General features: G+C 35.9%; 1 protein-coding gene across 12 annotated transcripts in view; it reads left to right on the top strand.

Annotated features, from left to right (window-relative positions):
• The window catches only part of KHDRBS2 (KH RNA binding domain containing, signal transduction associated 2), a 593,528-nt gene that overhangs the window by 222,980 nt on the left and 357,088 nt on the right, over window positions 1-13,460 (top strand). For all 12 annotated transcript variants that reach the window (XR_009263055.1, XR_009263054.1, XR_009263053.1 and 9 more), the window contains exon 3: window positions 3,450-3,566. Coding sequence is in view for 9 of the 12 variants with exons in the window: in XM_058734346.1 (XP_058590329.1) it covers window positions 3,450-3,566 (117 nt within the window). In the remaining 3 variants the exon portion in view is untranslated. The remainder of the gene's footprint in view (window positions 1-3,449; window positions 3,567-13,460) is intronic.

Raw genomic sequence — 13,460 nt, 5'->3', positions numbered from 1 at the left:
AAAGATTGGAACTGAATTTCATAAAATTATTTTTCTGTTTAAATAAAAGGTTAGCCTTTTTTCACATCCAAATAAAACATTAACCATTTTTTCTCCATTGTTATAAATTAAGGGTTATAACTTAGGGGTTATAAATCTTAAACTACCTGTGTATCTATGACAAACACAATTCAATCATCATGTGTTTTTTGTATATACAGCAGGCTGGTATTTTGTTAAGTGGTTTTTATTTCATGAGTGGATTTGCTCTATAAATTCTCTTTTCTGATATGCTTTTATATCAAGGTTATACTAGACTGCTAACTGAGTTGAGGGATATTTCCCCATTTCTTCCTCTGGATAGTCTGCTATTAGCTCACAACCATAGGAATTTCCCAATGATTTTCAAAACTGACTCCCATACACGCAGGGCAAGAACAGACTGAAGGAAGAGGTAGGCCACTCCAGATTGGTAGGTGAAAGGTTTAATAAGCAAGGAACTTCTATATGAGACTTGTCTTGGGTGACTGCAAAATGAGTAGATCTTAGCACCTGCCCACCACAATCTTAAGAGTTTATACAGACGCCTTAATATGGTTCAGTCATGTTTACAGTCCAGATGGTCTAAAGGCTGTGTCCTTAAAGTGGCTCCTATTGTGGGAACAGTGGGTGGAACATAAATTCCAAGGATAAGGGAGGGGATAAAGAGCCTCTGCTTGCCAAAGTCCAGGTTGTGGGTCAATTGGCAGTCATACCTCGACGACTCCTCCAACATCTGCATAGATTGGAATGATGTGTTTCCTAAAAGTCTAGTGAAATTCCTATGTAGAAGTGCCTGCAATTAGTATTAGTTATGATACTGTTCTTAAATATTTCTATGTTTTCAACCTTCTAATTTTGCCTCCATTTTTAATTGAAGTACTATTTACGTACTGTGAAATGCACAGGTTTCAGTGTACAACTTGATAAGTTTTGACAAAAATGTACCTATACTTTCAACACAATATAGAACACTTCCATCACCCCAGATGTTTCCTTCAGATCACTTTCCCGTCAGTCCAATCCTGGCCTTCTATTTTCCATAGGCAACCATTCTTAGGAATTCTACCACCATGTATTATTTTGGCCTCTAGAACTTTGTATTAATAGAATCTAATGTGATATACTTTTTTTGTATCTGGCTTCTTTCACTCAACATAATTGTGAGATATATCCATGCCATTGTATTAATCAGTGAATTATCCCTTTCTATTTATGTATAAACTTGTTGATCTTTTCTCCTTGGATAGGCATTGGTTTATTTATAGTTTAATGGTGACTGTGAGTAAAATATTATGGACACTCTTGTACAAGTTGTTTTGTGAACATATGCTTCTATTTCCCTTGGTTAAATACCTAAGTAGAATTGCTAGGTCATAGCAGAACTCCATGTATAACTTTATACATAATAGCCAGTCTTCCCAAGGTAGTTGTATCGTTTTAAACTGCCAACAGTAATTGCTCCAGTACTTCCACATCCTTATCCTCATCAATATTTGGTCTTTGTTTGTTTGTTTTAGTAATTCTGATATATGTGTGTTTAATTATTGACTTGATGGAATTTTTTATAGATTCTAGATACTAATCTTTTTTTAAAGTTTATTTATTTATTTTTGAGAGAGAGAGAGAGAGAGAGAGAGAGCGAGAGCAGGGAAGGGGCAGAGAGAGAGACAGATTGAATCCCAGGCTCTCAGCACAGAGCCTGATGCAGGGCTCAGTTTCATGAACCGTGAGATCTTGACCTGAGCCAAAGTCAAGAGTCAGACAGACGCTAATTGACTGAGCTATGTAGGCACCCCATAGATACTAGTTTTTTTTAAAGTTTGTATTTTAATTCCAGTCAGTTAACATACAGTGTTACATTTAGATACTAATCATTTTTCAGATGTATACACGGGGAATATAGTCTCCCAATCTGTGGCTTGTCTATTCAGTTTCTTAGTGGTTTTGGGATCAGCAAAAGCTTTAGTGAGTGCTGTTTGCTTCATATTAAGTAACTTTTCCCAGTTTAACTTTGCAAAGGCATTCTTCTATGCTTTCTAACTAGAATTTTTATAATTTTAGATTTCATGTTTTGATCTACGATAGATCTCAAAATAAAGTTTGCCTAAAAGCGAGGTGGGACAGAAAAGTTTTTTTGTGTGTTTGTTTTCTTTTGGTGTTTTGTTTTGTTTGCATATGATTATCCAAATGTTCTAGCTCCATTTGCTAAAAAGATTTGCTTTTCAAATATTATTACTTCGGCACTTTTTCTGAACATCAATTTACCTTGTAAGTGTAGTCTTTCTGAATTTTGTCCTGTACTATTTATCTACTTCCCTCTAGGTACAACAATCCACACTTCAGTACAATATTAAATAAATGTGGTGAAAGCAGACATCCTTGAATTTATCCTAGACTTAGGGGAAAAGCATTTAGTCTTTCACCACTCAGTAGGGTGTATTTTTTACTACAGGATTATGGATTTTAAAATATATAGAGAAAAACTCTCGTTTAGAAAGAAGTTACTTAATTTTATTTATCTTTGTTTTTCATTTACCCAACACAGCTTTTGGTGCATTCTACGGTTTTTGGTGCATTCTAACCCCTTTTTATTTTTTATTTTATTAAAATAATTTATTTCTTTATTTTTGAGAGAGAGAGAGGGAAAGAGAGAGAGAGAGAGAGAGAGAGAGCGTGAGTGGGGAGGGGCAGAGAGAGAGAGGGAGACACAGAATCGGAAGCAGGCTCCACGCTCTGAGCTGTGAGCACAGAGCCCGATGCGCACTTGAACCATCGAATCAGACTTTGAGATCATGACCTGAGCTGAAGTCGGACACTTAAGCGACTGAGCCACCCAGGCACCCCAAAGCCCTTTCTATTTCTTAAATTAATAGATGAAAGATTATTCAAGTCATTTGGTGTGGAGTATGTTAGTAACTGACAATATACTCCAATAACTGCTTTTATTTCACTTGTTTTTAACTATGTTTTAGGAAGAATAACATACTGAATAGACCCTCTAGAATTTCCTGTTTAGAGAAACTGTTTTGTATGTATGCACTATCAGTAATGTTTTAAACTTTTCTGTATATGTGTAGTTTTCAATAATCTGTTTGGAGAAAAAAGCTTTTAGTAATTTTGTACCCATTGTGCTCCTCCCCAATTTGTTTTTTGTAAGTGATTTATTTATTCGATTATGTAAGTATATGACATGGTTCAATATATTATTGATTTTGGCAGTCTTTTAGGAAGAGGCATCCTTCTTAAAATGGATCGTAGATGAGAAGATCTGAAATAGTTTGTGTGTGTATGTGTCTCTGTGTGTGTGAATGGCATAACTCTCTTCTGCATGGTAAAGTTTGAAAAGCCCACAGCCCATCATTTATTTTTGGTGAAAATTATTACTTTTTTCTACTTTAAAACAGAATTCTATTGATTTTGTTTCCTAGTTCAATTTTGTGGGGAAATTGCTTGGACCAAGAGGAAACTCCTTGAAGAGACTACAGGAAGAAACAGGTGCTAAAATGTCTATCCTGGGCAAAGGATCAATGAGAGATAAAGCAAAGGTACTGAACTTTGAATTTGATATTTAACACATACAGGAGGTTACCTGTAACACGATGGCCAAACTTACAAGCATATCTGCACTGTTGTCCCATCATTTCCTGTGATTTTTCACCTTCTGGGACCACCCTATTGCACTCCCTGTTGATTCTTCTATTTTCGTAAAAATCAATTACCCGCCTTTTTTCCCCCAGAACATGTAATTCCATATCTTTATTCTCTTTAGTCCTTTGTGTAAATTGTTGTCAAATCTTTTCACTTCTTCTGTGTCTTCTGTAGGATGTTTCTATATGTCTGTGCTCATTTTCTTTAATTCCCTGTCTGGATCCCCTTTCTCTCTTCAACTATGTCACCTAATCATATCCATTATATCATTGTCTCTTTTTGTCTCTTTGCTCCATTTCACTCTGGCCCTCTTATCTAAAGCAATTTCAAATACTCATCTGCAAGTCTAAGAGAATTCCACTCATTTTCTTAAATGTTTCAATTCACCTGACCTCAAAAGAACAAATAAGCTAAGAAATATATGAACTTTGATATTTGAAATGATTTCCTTCATATCTGAATGACATCATTGTCCCATTTTATAAAGTGAAAGCAATTTTCAATGTGTTAGAATTCACTGTTTTGGAAAAATAACAACCATTTATAGAGATCTATTCATAAAGGATCCTTTAAGATTCATTGAGAAAAGGTGGGTGTGTTAAGGTAGTATTATATGATCAGGCCATGCTTTTCTGATTCAGTATGTTACCATGGAAAATATAATTTTCAAACATTTATTTCTGAATATGGGAATTACTTAGAAAATTGTTTAGGAGTTCTCCCTTTTAACTGTTAATGTGAAATCTTGAATAAATTTATAGTGGGAAATGTCACTGTACAGATAGCTCATAATCTTACAATGTAAACTTCATATTGTGCGCTTTTTGTATTCTTCAAACTTTCTTAAGAGTTAGATCAGGCATCATCTCCCCAACAGGGATTTCCTGACCTCCTGTGACAGGCTAAATCCTCTCATCACAACGTATTTTATTGAAATGTTTGGTTTCTCTCATTAAACTGTACACTCCCACCAGCTGGAGAAATATCCTTGTCAGCTTTGCCTACTCAGAGTATCTGTGTAGTCCCTCCCTCCGTAGCTTTCAAAGTAAATGAGTATTTATTGCTTTTTCCCATATATTTGGAAGTTTTTTTTTTCTGTTCACAAAGTTGTACATTGGATGCCTTTTTTCCTGTTAGGTACCAGCATAAGTATTTGAAAATCTAGGAGGAAACAAATTTGGTTCTATTAAGTTTCCATTATGTTTAATTTACTAATATTAGCTGTTGCTTGAAATCCAAGTTCTCATTGATTACTTTTTGGGTGATCCATCATGTTTGCCTATGCTTCAACTATTTTCATTGTTCTTCTACAAAATGAAAGAAAATAAGAACATTTAAGAACAACAACAGGGGTGCCTGGGTTGCTCAGTCGGTTAAGCCTCTGACCTCAGCTCAGGTCATGATCTCAGGGTTCATGGGTTAGACCCCGTGTTGGGCTCTATGCTGACAGCTCAGAGCCTGCAGCCTGCTTCAGATTCTATGTCTCCTCCGTCTCAGCTCCTCCCCCACTTGTGCTCTCTCTTAAAAATGATAAACATTTAAAAAAATTTTTTAATATTAAAAAAAGAACAATAATGTATTGTACTGTAAACTACATTTTATAGAATCTAGATAAGATCTTAACTGCCAAGGGTTGTGGGCACAAAGATGACATAAAACCACAGACGTGGATATGCAAAAGATCACCTTAGTAAACACTTTATTAAAATAAAAAAATAAATCCTTGTTAAAACATTGATTACTATGCTGCTGTTTTACCTCTTCCCAACATGACCTGATCAGGAAGAAAGATTTTATATGTGATTTTATTCTTTTAACAAATAAATAAAACTCACATGATTCTTCTATGGAAGTACCTTTGTGTGTATGTATTATACAGCCACACAGGAATATATTCATGTATTAATTGCAGAAGTATTTGTTGCTATGTGTCACACTATGTGTCATCCATAGTCTCCTCCTAAAGTTTACATTCCAATGGCAGAGACAGATAATAAATAAGTGAATAAGCACAATTTAATAATTATTATGGATTGAAATAATACGGATTGTTTTTCTGTGTTGACACTGCTATTAAGATGCTACACAATGTATGTCCTAAACTTGATCTTTGCTTCACGACAAAAAGGAGATACTTGGGTAGTTGTCTAAGTCAGGACAAAATAACTAGGCAAAAGTCTTGCACTTCTGCTATGTGCTTACCTGTAGATTAAATATCATGCTCTATAGAAAATAAATATTAGACATGAGTCAAGCCCTCACAAAACTTTTAATTTAATTAAACATCCTGATATGTTTAACGCTTTCTTTTTTTTAATTTTTTTTTATTGTTTATTATTTTTGAGAAAGAGAGACAGAGAGACTGAGAGCAAGCAGGGAAGGGGCAGAGAGAGAGGGAGACACAGAATCGGAAGCAGGCTCCAGACTCTGAGCGCTCAGGACAGAGCCCAGCGCGAGGCTTGAACTCACAGACCACGAGATCATGACTTGAGCTGTAGTCGGCCACCCAGCTGACTGAGCCACCCAGGCACCCCTGCTTAACACTTTCTTTAAAACAAAAGTTAAGAGGGGCGCCTGGGTGGCTCAGTCGTTTAAGTGGCCGACTTCGGCTCAGGTCATGATCTCGCGGTCTGTGAGTTCGAGCCCCGCATCGGGCTCTGTGCTGACAGCTCAGAGCCTGGAGCCTGTTTCGGATTTTGTGTCTCCCTCTCTCTGACCCTCCCCCGTTCATGCTCTGTCTCTCTCTGTCTCAAAAATAAATAAACGTTAAAAAAAAGTTAAGAAAGCATCAGTCATTGAATTAGTAGGTGGAAAGAGTGACATACTCATTTAATTTTATAATTCTAATAAGACTTTTTCATCCTTAGCAAAGCATGACATTTTAAGATTTATTCTAAGATCATTATAAAATTGCATGGTATAGAAAATAGTTCTAGTGGTTTAGTGTAGTAAAGAGTTTCTACCAAGTTTAATGTTTTTATTTGTGTTATTTTGGATTTGATGGATTTGGGGGAAATATTCCTTTTAGTTTTGTGATACCTAGCCAATAACTCTATAAGCAAAGCAAGGAAACAGAGCCAAAACAAAGTGAAGTGTGGTAATATCCAAGGTAATACCAGTGGCAAAATCCTACCGTATATTCAGTATTTTATTCCCATAGTGGTCAGATCACCGAATATATGAACTCACATTTTTACCTAAAACTATGCAGGAATGCTTGAACAGAAGCTGGCTTTTAAATTGTGATGATAAAGGTATTCTTAGAGAAAATTAGGAGGTAATATATACAGCATGTTTGCGATATTTCAAAATATCTCAGGAAATTAACTGGCAGTTCAGAAATTTCTTTAAAGTCTACGTCCCTCATGCACCATATGGCCAGCCAGTTCGAAATAACCATGCAGCTGCCAGCTTCACTAGCGGTTGCTTCTGAGCAATCTTCAGGGGTAACTTACTGTAGCTTCGGATAGAGTGTTGCTATTTTTAGTGATGCTGATGGCAGAGATTGGTGAGGGAGAACAGAGGAAGCAGTGGTCTACAGGCTTATCTTTGAAAAGAGTGAGGAGCAAACATATTATCTTCAAGAGAAAAGGTTTGAGAGTTTAGAGAAAATCAGACAAAAGCCAGTCACCCCGATAACAGTGAAGAAACAGCGGAAAGCATCAAAGCAAATTTCTTGCATACTTCCATTGTCCTTAAATGGAAATCACAAATAGACATGTTGCAAATAAATGATGTTGTAATGACAGGTATTCTGGCATTTCTGTTAATAAGCTTGGTTGAAATTTTGGCATGTAGTCTTAGAACATGCTGGTTATTATATGTTAAAAGTAAAGTGCCATTTGGTGGAGTTTTATGTGAAACTGTGTGATAATTCTCTAGGCAAGCCTTTCTCTCTTTGATGTGCTAATATCATGTGCAGTTTCTATTTTATAATATATCTTCTGTATTGGGTGATGGCTACTTTAGTAAATCCTTTCTGATTTCATGGCAATTTGATTTTCATCAACAATAAAATCAACCGAAAACCTTCAAAGTGATGCTGCTGCCTGGTGGGTGTGAACCCTGTACCAATCATCCTTCTCTCATTTGGCTTCTGGGCTATGCCTCACATCAAACAGCACTGTTAGTCTCTCAAATCCTGAAGGGGAGAGGCTCTGCTCACTGCCTGTCAGTCAGGCTGGGATCGGTTATGTAGACTTCTGTTTCAACTTTTTAACACCCCCAACAACAAAGCAACTTGTAATCCCACAAAATCAAGAGCCCAGACACCCTGATTTTAATTTTAGCTGTGCCCCGTAATAAACTGCACTGTAGATCAACAATATTTTTTTCTCATCTCCCCTCTGCAGGAAAGAATGCTTAGCCCAATCGTGACTTCCAAACAGAGATAGGGGAGTAAGCATTATTCTTTGCTTAACTATCACTTGAGTTTGTGAAGGACAAAGAGTATATCAGAAATTACAGATAGGTCGAAATTTATTTTTTATTTATTCACTGCATTCGTCTGTTTCTTGGATTTCTGAATTTTGAGAAATTAGATTTTAACAGACTAAACGATTACACCTGAGTAGTGGCACATGTGCTAAGGAACACTGGATTGCAAACATATATTTTGTGAGAATGCAAGGAAACCAGTTTTAATGGCTAACGAACACAAGGTTATATCAACCTATGATATATTACGACTCCAAGTGACCAAACAATTAATATAGTCAGGTTTGAGTTGAAGAGTGAAATATATCATCACACTAGTGAGAAATAATTTTTACATTAACATCTTCAACCCTTTTATGTGTAAATAATTTGTCATTCATTGCAGTGGGCTTTGACCTAAGAATGAAAACAAAACAAAACAAATTCCATAAATCTATCCAAGCTCTGGTCTTCATAAGCTTCATTGACAGAGCATGAGGTAGCAGTGTTTTGCATGTTGTGAATCAAAATTATATATATGTTTTATTTTTATTTTTGTTTAATGTTGATTTTTTGAGAGACAGAGTGCGAGCTGGGGAGGGGCAGAGAGAGAGAGAGACAGACAGACAGACAGACAGAATCCAAAGCAGGCTCCAGCCAGTTAAATGGAGAGGCCTTGTGTAGGTACCAGTGGGGAATCCCAGTGGAGCCCAGCGTTTGAGTCATCCTTGCCCAGGCATTACACATGCAAGTAAAGAACTCTCCAGATGGTATCGGCCTCTAGCCATTTGAGTGATCACAGATTGTTGGCGTCCTATGTGTAGCCCCAGGCTCTGGGATCAAAACACATTATCCCCATTGTGCTCTGTCCTCACCCACAGAATCCATGCACATAGTAACATGCTTGTTATTTTAGGCAACTAAGTTTGACATGGTTACTTATATAACATTAGATGACTGGAACATATTCCTACAATTTTATTTATAAAATTAAAAGATTCTCAACAATGTGAGCAATTTTCCGAATACTGGATTTGTTCTCTTGTGTTTCTGCTGCCCTCTCATGGCAATTACTACAGACTTTGAAAATTTCTGGGGATTTGTGTGGGTTTGTGTATTTGGTGTTTTGATTTTTTTTGTTATTTATCTGCACCTTATTTTGAAGCATATGTCAAAGTTCTGTTTCAAAGTTGCCAGTAAGAGAAAAGTCTTCCAAGGAAGACAATTCAAAGATTTCCAGAATGTTTGACTTAAAAAGTATTAAGCTAGTCATAAAGCTGGTTTAAGGCCTTTGTACCTTTGAATGTCTACTTTAATGCCAAGAGACTCAATCAAGGTTAATTTGTTAGGTAATTCTTATTTCTTTGTAAGGTTTCTTCATTTTATTACAGCCTGCGAAAATGAGTGCTGTGGCATTTTGTCAGGGATGTTACACAGATCCCAGAAGGGGAAAGTATTGCGCCATACGGAATGTACTGCCCCAAACCAAGACTGGGATAGTTTTCTTTCTTAGTCCCTCCTTTGGACCAGGTCAGATTGTTGAAGGTTTGATGTAGCCAAGAAAAGGACCATGTGGCATTTTTGTGCTGAGAACATTAACTGAGTTTGTTGCTTCATCAGTCATTTCTTAACTTTCTTACAGATGGTGGAATTTAGATAAGGGATCAAGTTATACAGTATACTACCATCAAGGTTACCTGCAATCTATTTACCCATTGACTTCTTTGTTTACCAGTTTCCTATGTTAGGGGAGAATTTCTAAGCAGAATCCTAAGGTGATTCAATTTACTGATATACATTCATATACTATTAATATATTTTATAATATTTAGTGCTACATATATGTTTAGTTGGCTTATCCCTCTCAACATATGTTTTTTAAATATTAATATTTGCTTTGCTTTTTTAAACTAGACCCAGTCTTCGCTCTGCCCACACGTTACAAATTCCAGTAGACACATAAGAATCACCAGAGCAAAGCAATAGACCCACACAGATAGACAATGAATATATTGGGTTTATATAATAGGTCAAATGAGAAAGAAAAATTTCCCAAATAACTTTATTTTGCTCGTTGTAAGAACTACTACATTTTTAGTTTTATGGGTAATTTTAATGTCAAACCAAATAAGAATGGTGATCTAAAATTAAAAAAAAATTATGGTTTTTAACCTTAGAAAAACCTTTGATGGAAGGTTGTTATTTGTACATTTCTAGAAAGATAATGTTGCATGTTTGTTTTAAATTGTTAGAACTTGACCCCAATAGATGTTCTTTGAAGAGAAATTTGGACTACTTGTTCTAGTGCAGCTTGGGGAATTTAGAGATACAGTTAAGAGGATAATGGGACGGGAGTAATGTTAAAGAGGAAAATCCTGCACTTAAGTGCACTATCAGCACTAATTCAGATTTTGAATTTCATTAGTTGCAGTGATGTTTTTGACTTTGTACTCTGCTTTCTCCTTATTGTTTTCTTTAATTTCACAAACCATTCAAAAGTTAAATAGTAATCTAGTTTTATCAGCCATAAATACACGAATCATTCATAGTTGAATACTGTTGTCATGAATACTTGAAATTTTGTTTGAGCTCTTGACAACCCTTGATAAAAAAGTAGAGAGCTCTTTTTTCTGGTTATGGTTCATGATGCTAAACAGAGCCCAGAGAAGGACAAAGTAGCCAAACTCCTTAGTCTAACAGATAACTGAGTTCACTTTTGCTTTCTGTATTGGTTCACCAAAATTGAAATCAAAAAGACCGAGTAAACATAAAAAAAATGTTAAATTAAAAAAAAAGGCGGTGGGCGCCTGGGTGGCTCAGTCAGTTGAGCGACTGACTTCGGCTCAGGTCGTGATCTCACGGTTTGAGTTCGAGCCCCACGTCAAGCTCTGTGCTGACAGCTCAGAGCCTGGAGCCTGCTTCTGATTCTGTGCCTCCCTCTCTCTCTGCCCCTCCCCCACCCATGCTCTGTCTCTCTCTGTCTCAAAAACAAATAAACATAAAAAAAATTTAAATAAAAAGACCAAGAAAAATGAAAAAGCCAGGATACAAATGAAATTTTATGTATTTTGCTATGAACACAATCAGTTGCACCACTTGACTTTTAGTGTCTGAGACAAAGTTTTATATACTTCCCGGGATGCCATTCACAAGGCCTTCTCTGTGAACTGTGCTTCCAATTGTTCAATACTGCTTGTCACCAGCACTTAACCTAGTTACAGGAGTGACCATACCACAAGTCAGTACAGGACACACTTCCATGTATGTCTTTCTTAATATCTAAATATAAAAAATTACCTAAACTTCTTTTTTTTTAAGTTAATTTATTTTGAGAGAGAGGGAGGGAGAGAGGGAGAGAGTGCAGGGGAGGGTCAGAGAGAGGGAGAGATAGAATCTCAAGCAGGTTCTGTGCTGTCAGGCCAGAGCCAGAGGTGAGGTTCAGTCTCACAAACTGCGAGATCATGACCTGAGCCTAAATGAAGAGTGAGATGCTTAACTGACTGAGCCACCCCGGCGCCCCTAGATTTCTTGTTAGTATATTTATTGTTGAAATGTTACTTGCAAAGATATTTATTGTGTCACATACTTTCTGTGCAAACAGCATTTGTTTTAATTTTGGTAATACTAACATTTAATTTTTTTTGCTTTTGAGGTCAGGGTTTTGAGATGAACTGTGAATGTATGCCAGTATTCTTGCATGTAGTTTACCCCAGATAAGGCATGCCTAAGCTATAGGTATATAGTTGCTAAACAGCTACAATTTCGCATCACTATGGGGTGAAAAACAAAACAAAAAAATGTAACCATTGATTTAGAAAACTTGGAATATCTGCAGGAGTTTTTATGTTCACATTTCTAAGTTTATTAAGCCCTGTATTTGCTGCTGCTTCTTTCTCAATAGTAGGCTTACTGTTTTCTCTTCCTTTTGATATTTTGCATGTTTTGAAAAAAAATTATTTCAGTTATTTGGCACTTTTATGGGATATTCTCCCCCATTTTTCTTAATTTTCTTCCTTTCACCTGTCTACCTTAAAACAATTTTAGAGCTAAAATTATTTAAAATCAGGAAAAATTTTCCAGTGTTTGAATACTGAATAGCTCTCATTTCTATTTCCCTGAATATTACTGAAATATGTGAGAGATATTTATTTCCTCAGCAGCACCACCATCATATTTACTTAAATCAAACTAAGTCAGCAGTCACCACTACCAAACCAGGAGATAAACAGTAAAGAATAAGAGGCCATCAACTAAACAGACATAGCCTTCCTTGGGCGGAGTTAATATTTTCAGGATCTCAGGGTGCCTGGGTGGCTCAGTCGGTTAAGAGTTGATTTCGGCTCAGGTCATGCTCGGTTTGTGAATTTGAGCCCCACTTGGTTCTCTGTGCTGACAGCTCAGAGCCTGGAGCCTGCTTCAGATTCTGTGTCCCTCTCTCTGTGCCCCTTCCCCACTCACATTCTGTCTCTCTTTCTCTCTCTCAAAAATAAACATTAAAATAATTTTAAAGAATATTTTTAGGATCTCAATTCTATACATTTTAGATTAAAAGTGATATCCACATTTTAAAAATAATTATAACTATAACAGTCTTAAAGCATGTAGAAACTTTTATTCTGATTGTCATTTGTCTTAAGGAAGAATTCATAATATGGATAAAGCAAAATTATGTTTTATGGGCAATTCTATATCTTTAACATAATAATCTGGATCGTAATAATTAAACTTGAGGAATCCTTAATATTATGAAGGTGACTGTGGGGTGGTCTTAATTTTCACTGAATTTATCAGAGGTATAAACTATGTGTTTCCATATTCTACACATACACATGCACATGTACATTGGCTTATATAATCTTGGCAGAGAAAGTAAAGATGCTAGTTTATTTAGTTCATTGATTTTTATAACCAAAATATATTGTTGCCCAAGAGACAGTAGTTTGCTTGAGATTACTGGGAAATTATTAGGAAATATTTAATTATATGAGGTAAAAAAGAAAACATAAATAGGAGGACCAGTTTCATGAAAATACTTTGTTTAAACTGGCAGATTAATTTCAAGGAGCCATTACGTTGGAAGCAATAGACTTTACTAAATTTTATATTGCTGTTTCTTAAACTGCTACACCTAAGGTAAGAAGAAAATGGATCCAAATTACTTTAAATAATATAAAATTACCTGCAGGATATAAAAGATTGAGTTGACCATGGTTTTTCATCATGATCTAGCCTCTTTAAAACTGAGTAGCATAGACTTGCTTTGGATTCTGTCTTCCTCTGTCTCTGCCCCTCCCCACCTTGTGCTCTGTCTCTCTCTGTCTCTCAAAAAATAAATAAATAAATGTTAAAAAAATTTTTTTTAAATAAAAAGATCT

The sequence above is a fragment of the Neofelis nebulosa genome, chromosome 6 (genome assembly GCF_028018385.1).
Source record: "Neofelis nebulosa isolate mNeoNeb1 chromosome 6, mNeoNeb1.pri, whole genome shotgun sequence".
In the NCBI taxonomy this organism is placed as follows: domain Eukaryota; kingdom Metazoa; phylum Chordata; class Mammalia; order Carnivora; family Felidae; genus Neofelis; species Neofelis nebulosa.
The sequence above is the reverse complement of the archived record's forward strand: the minus strand, read 5'-3'. Positions and strand labels throughout refer to the sequence as shown.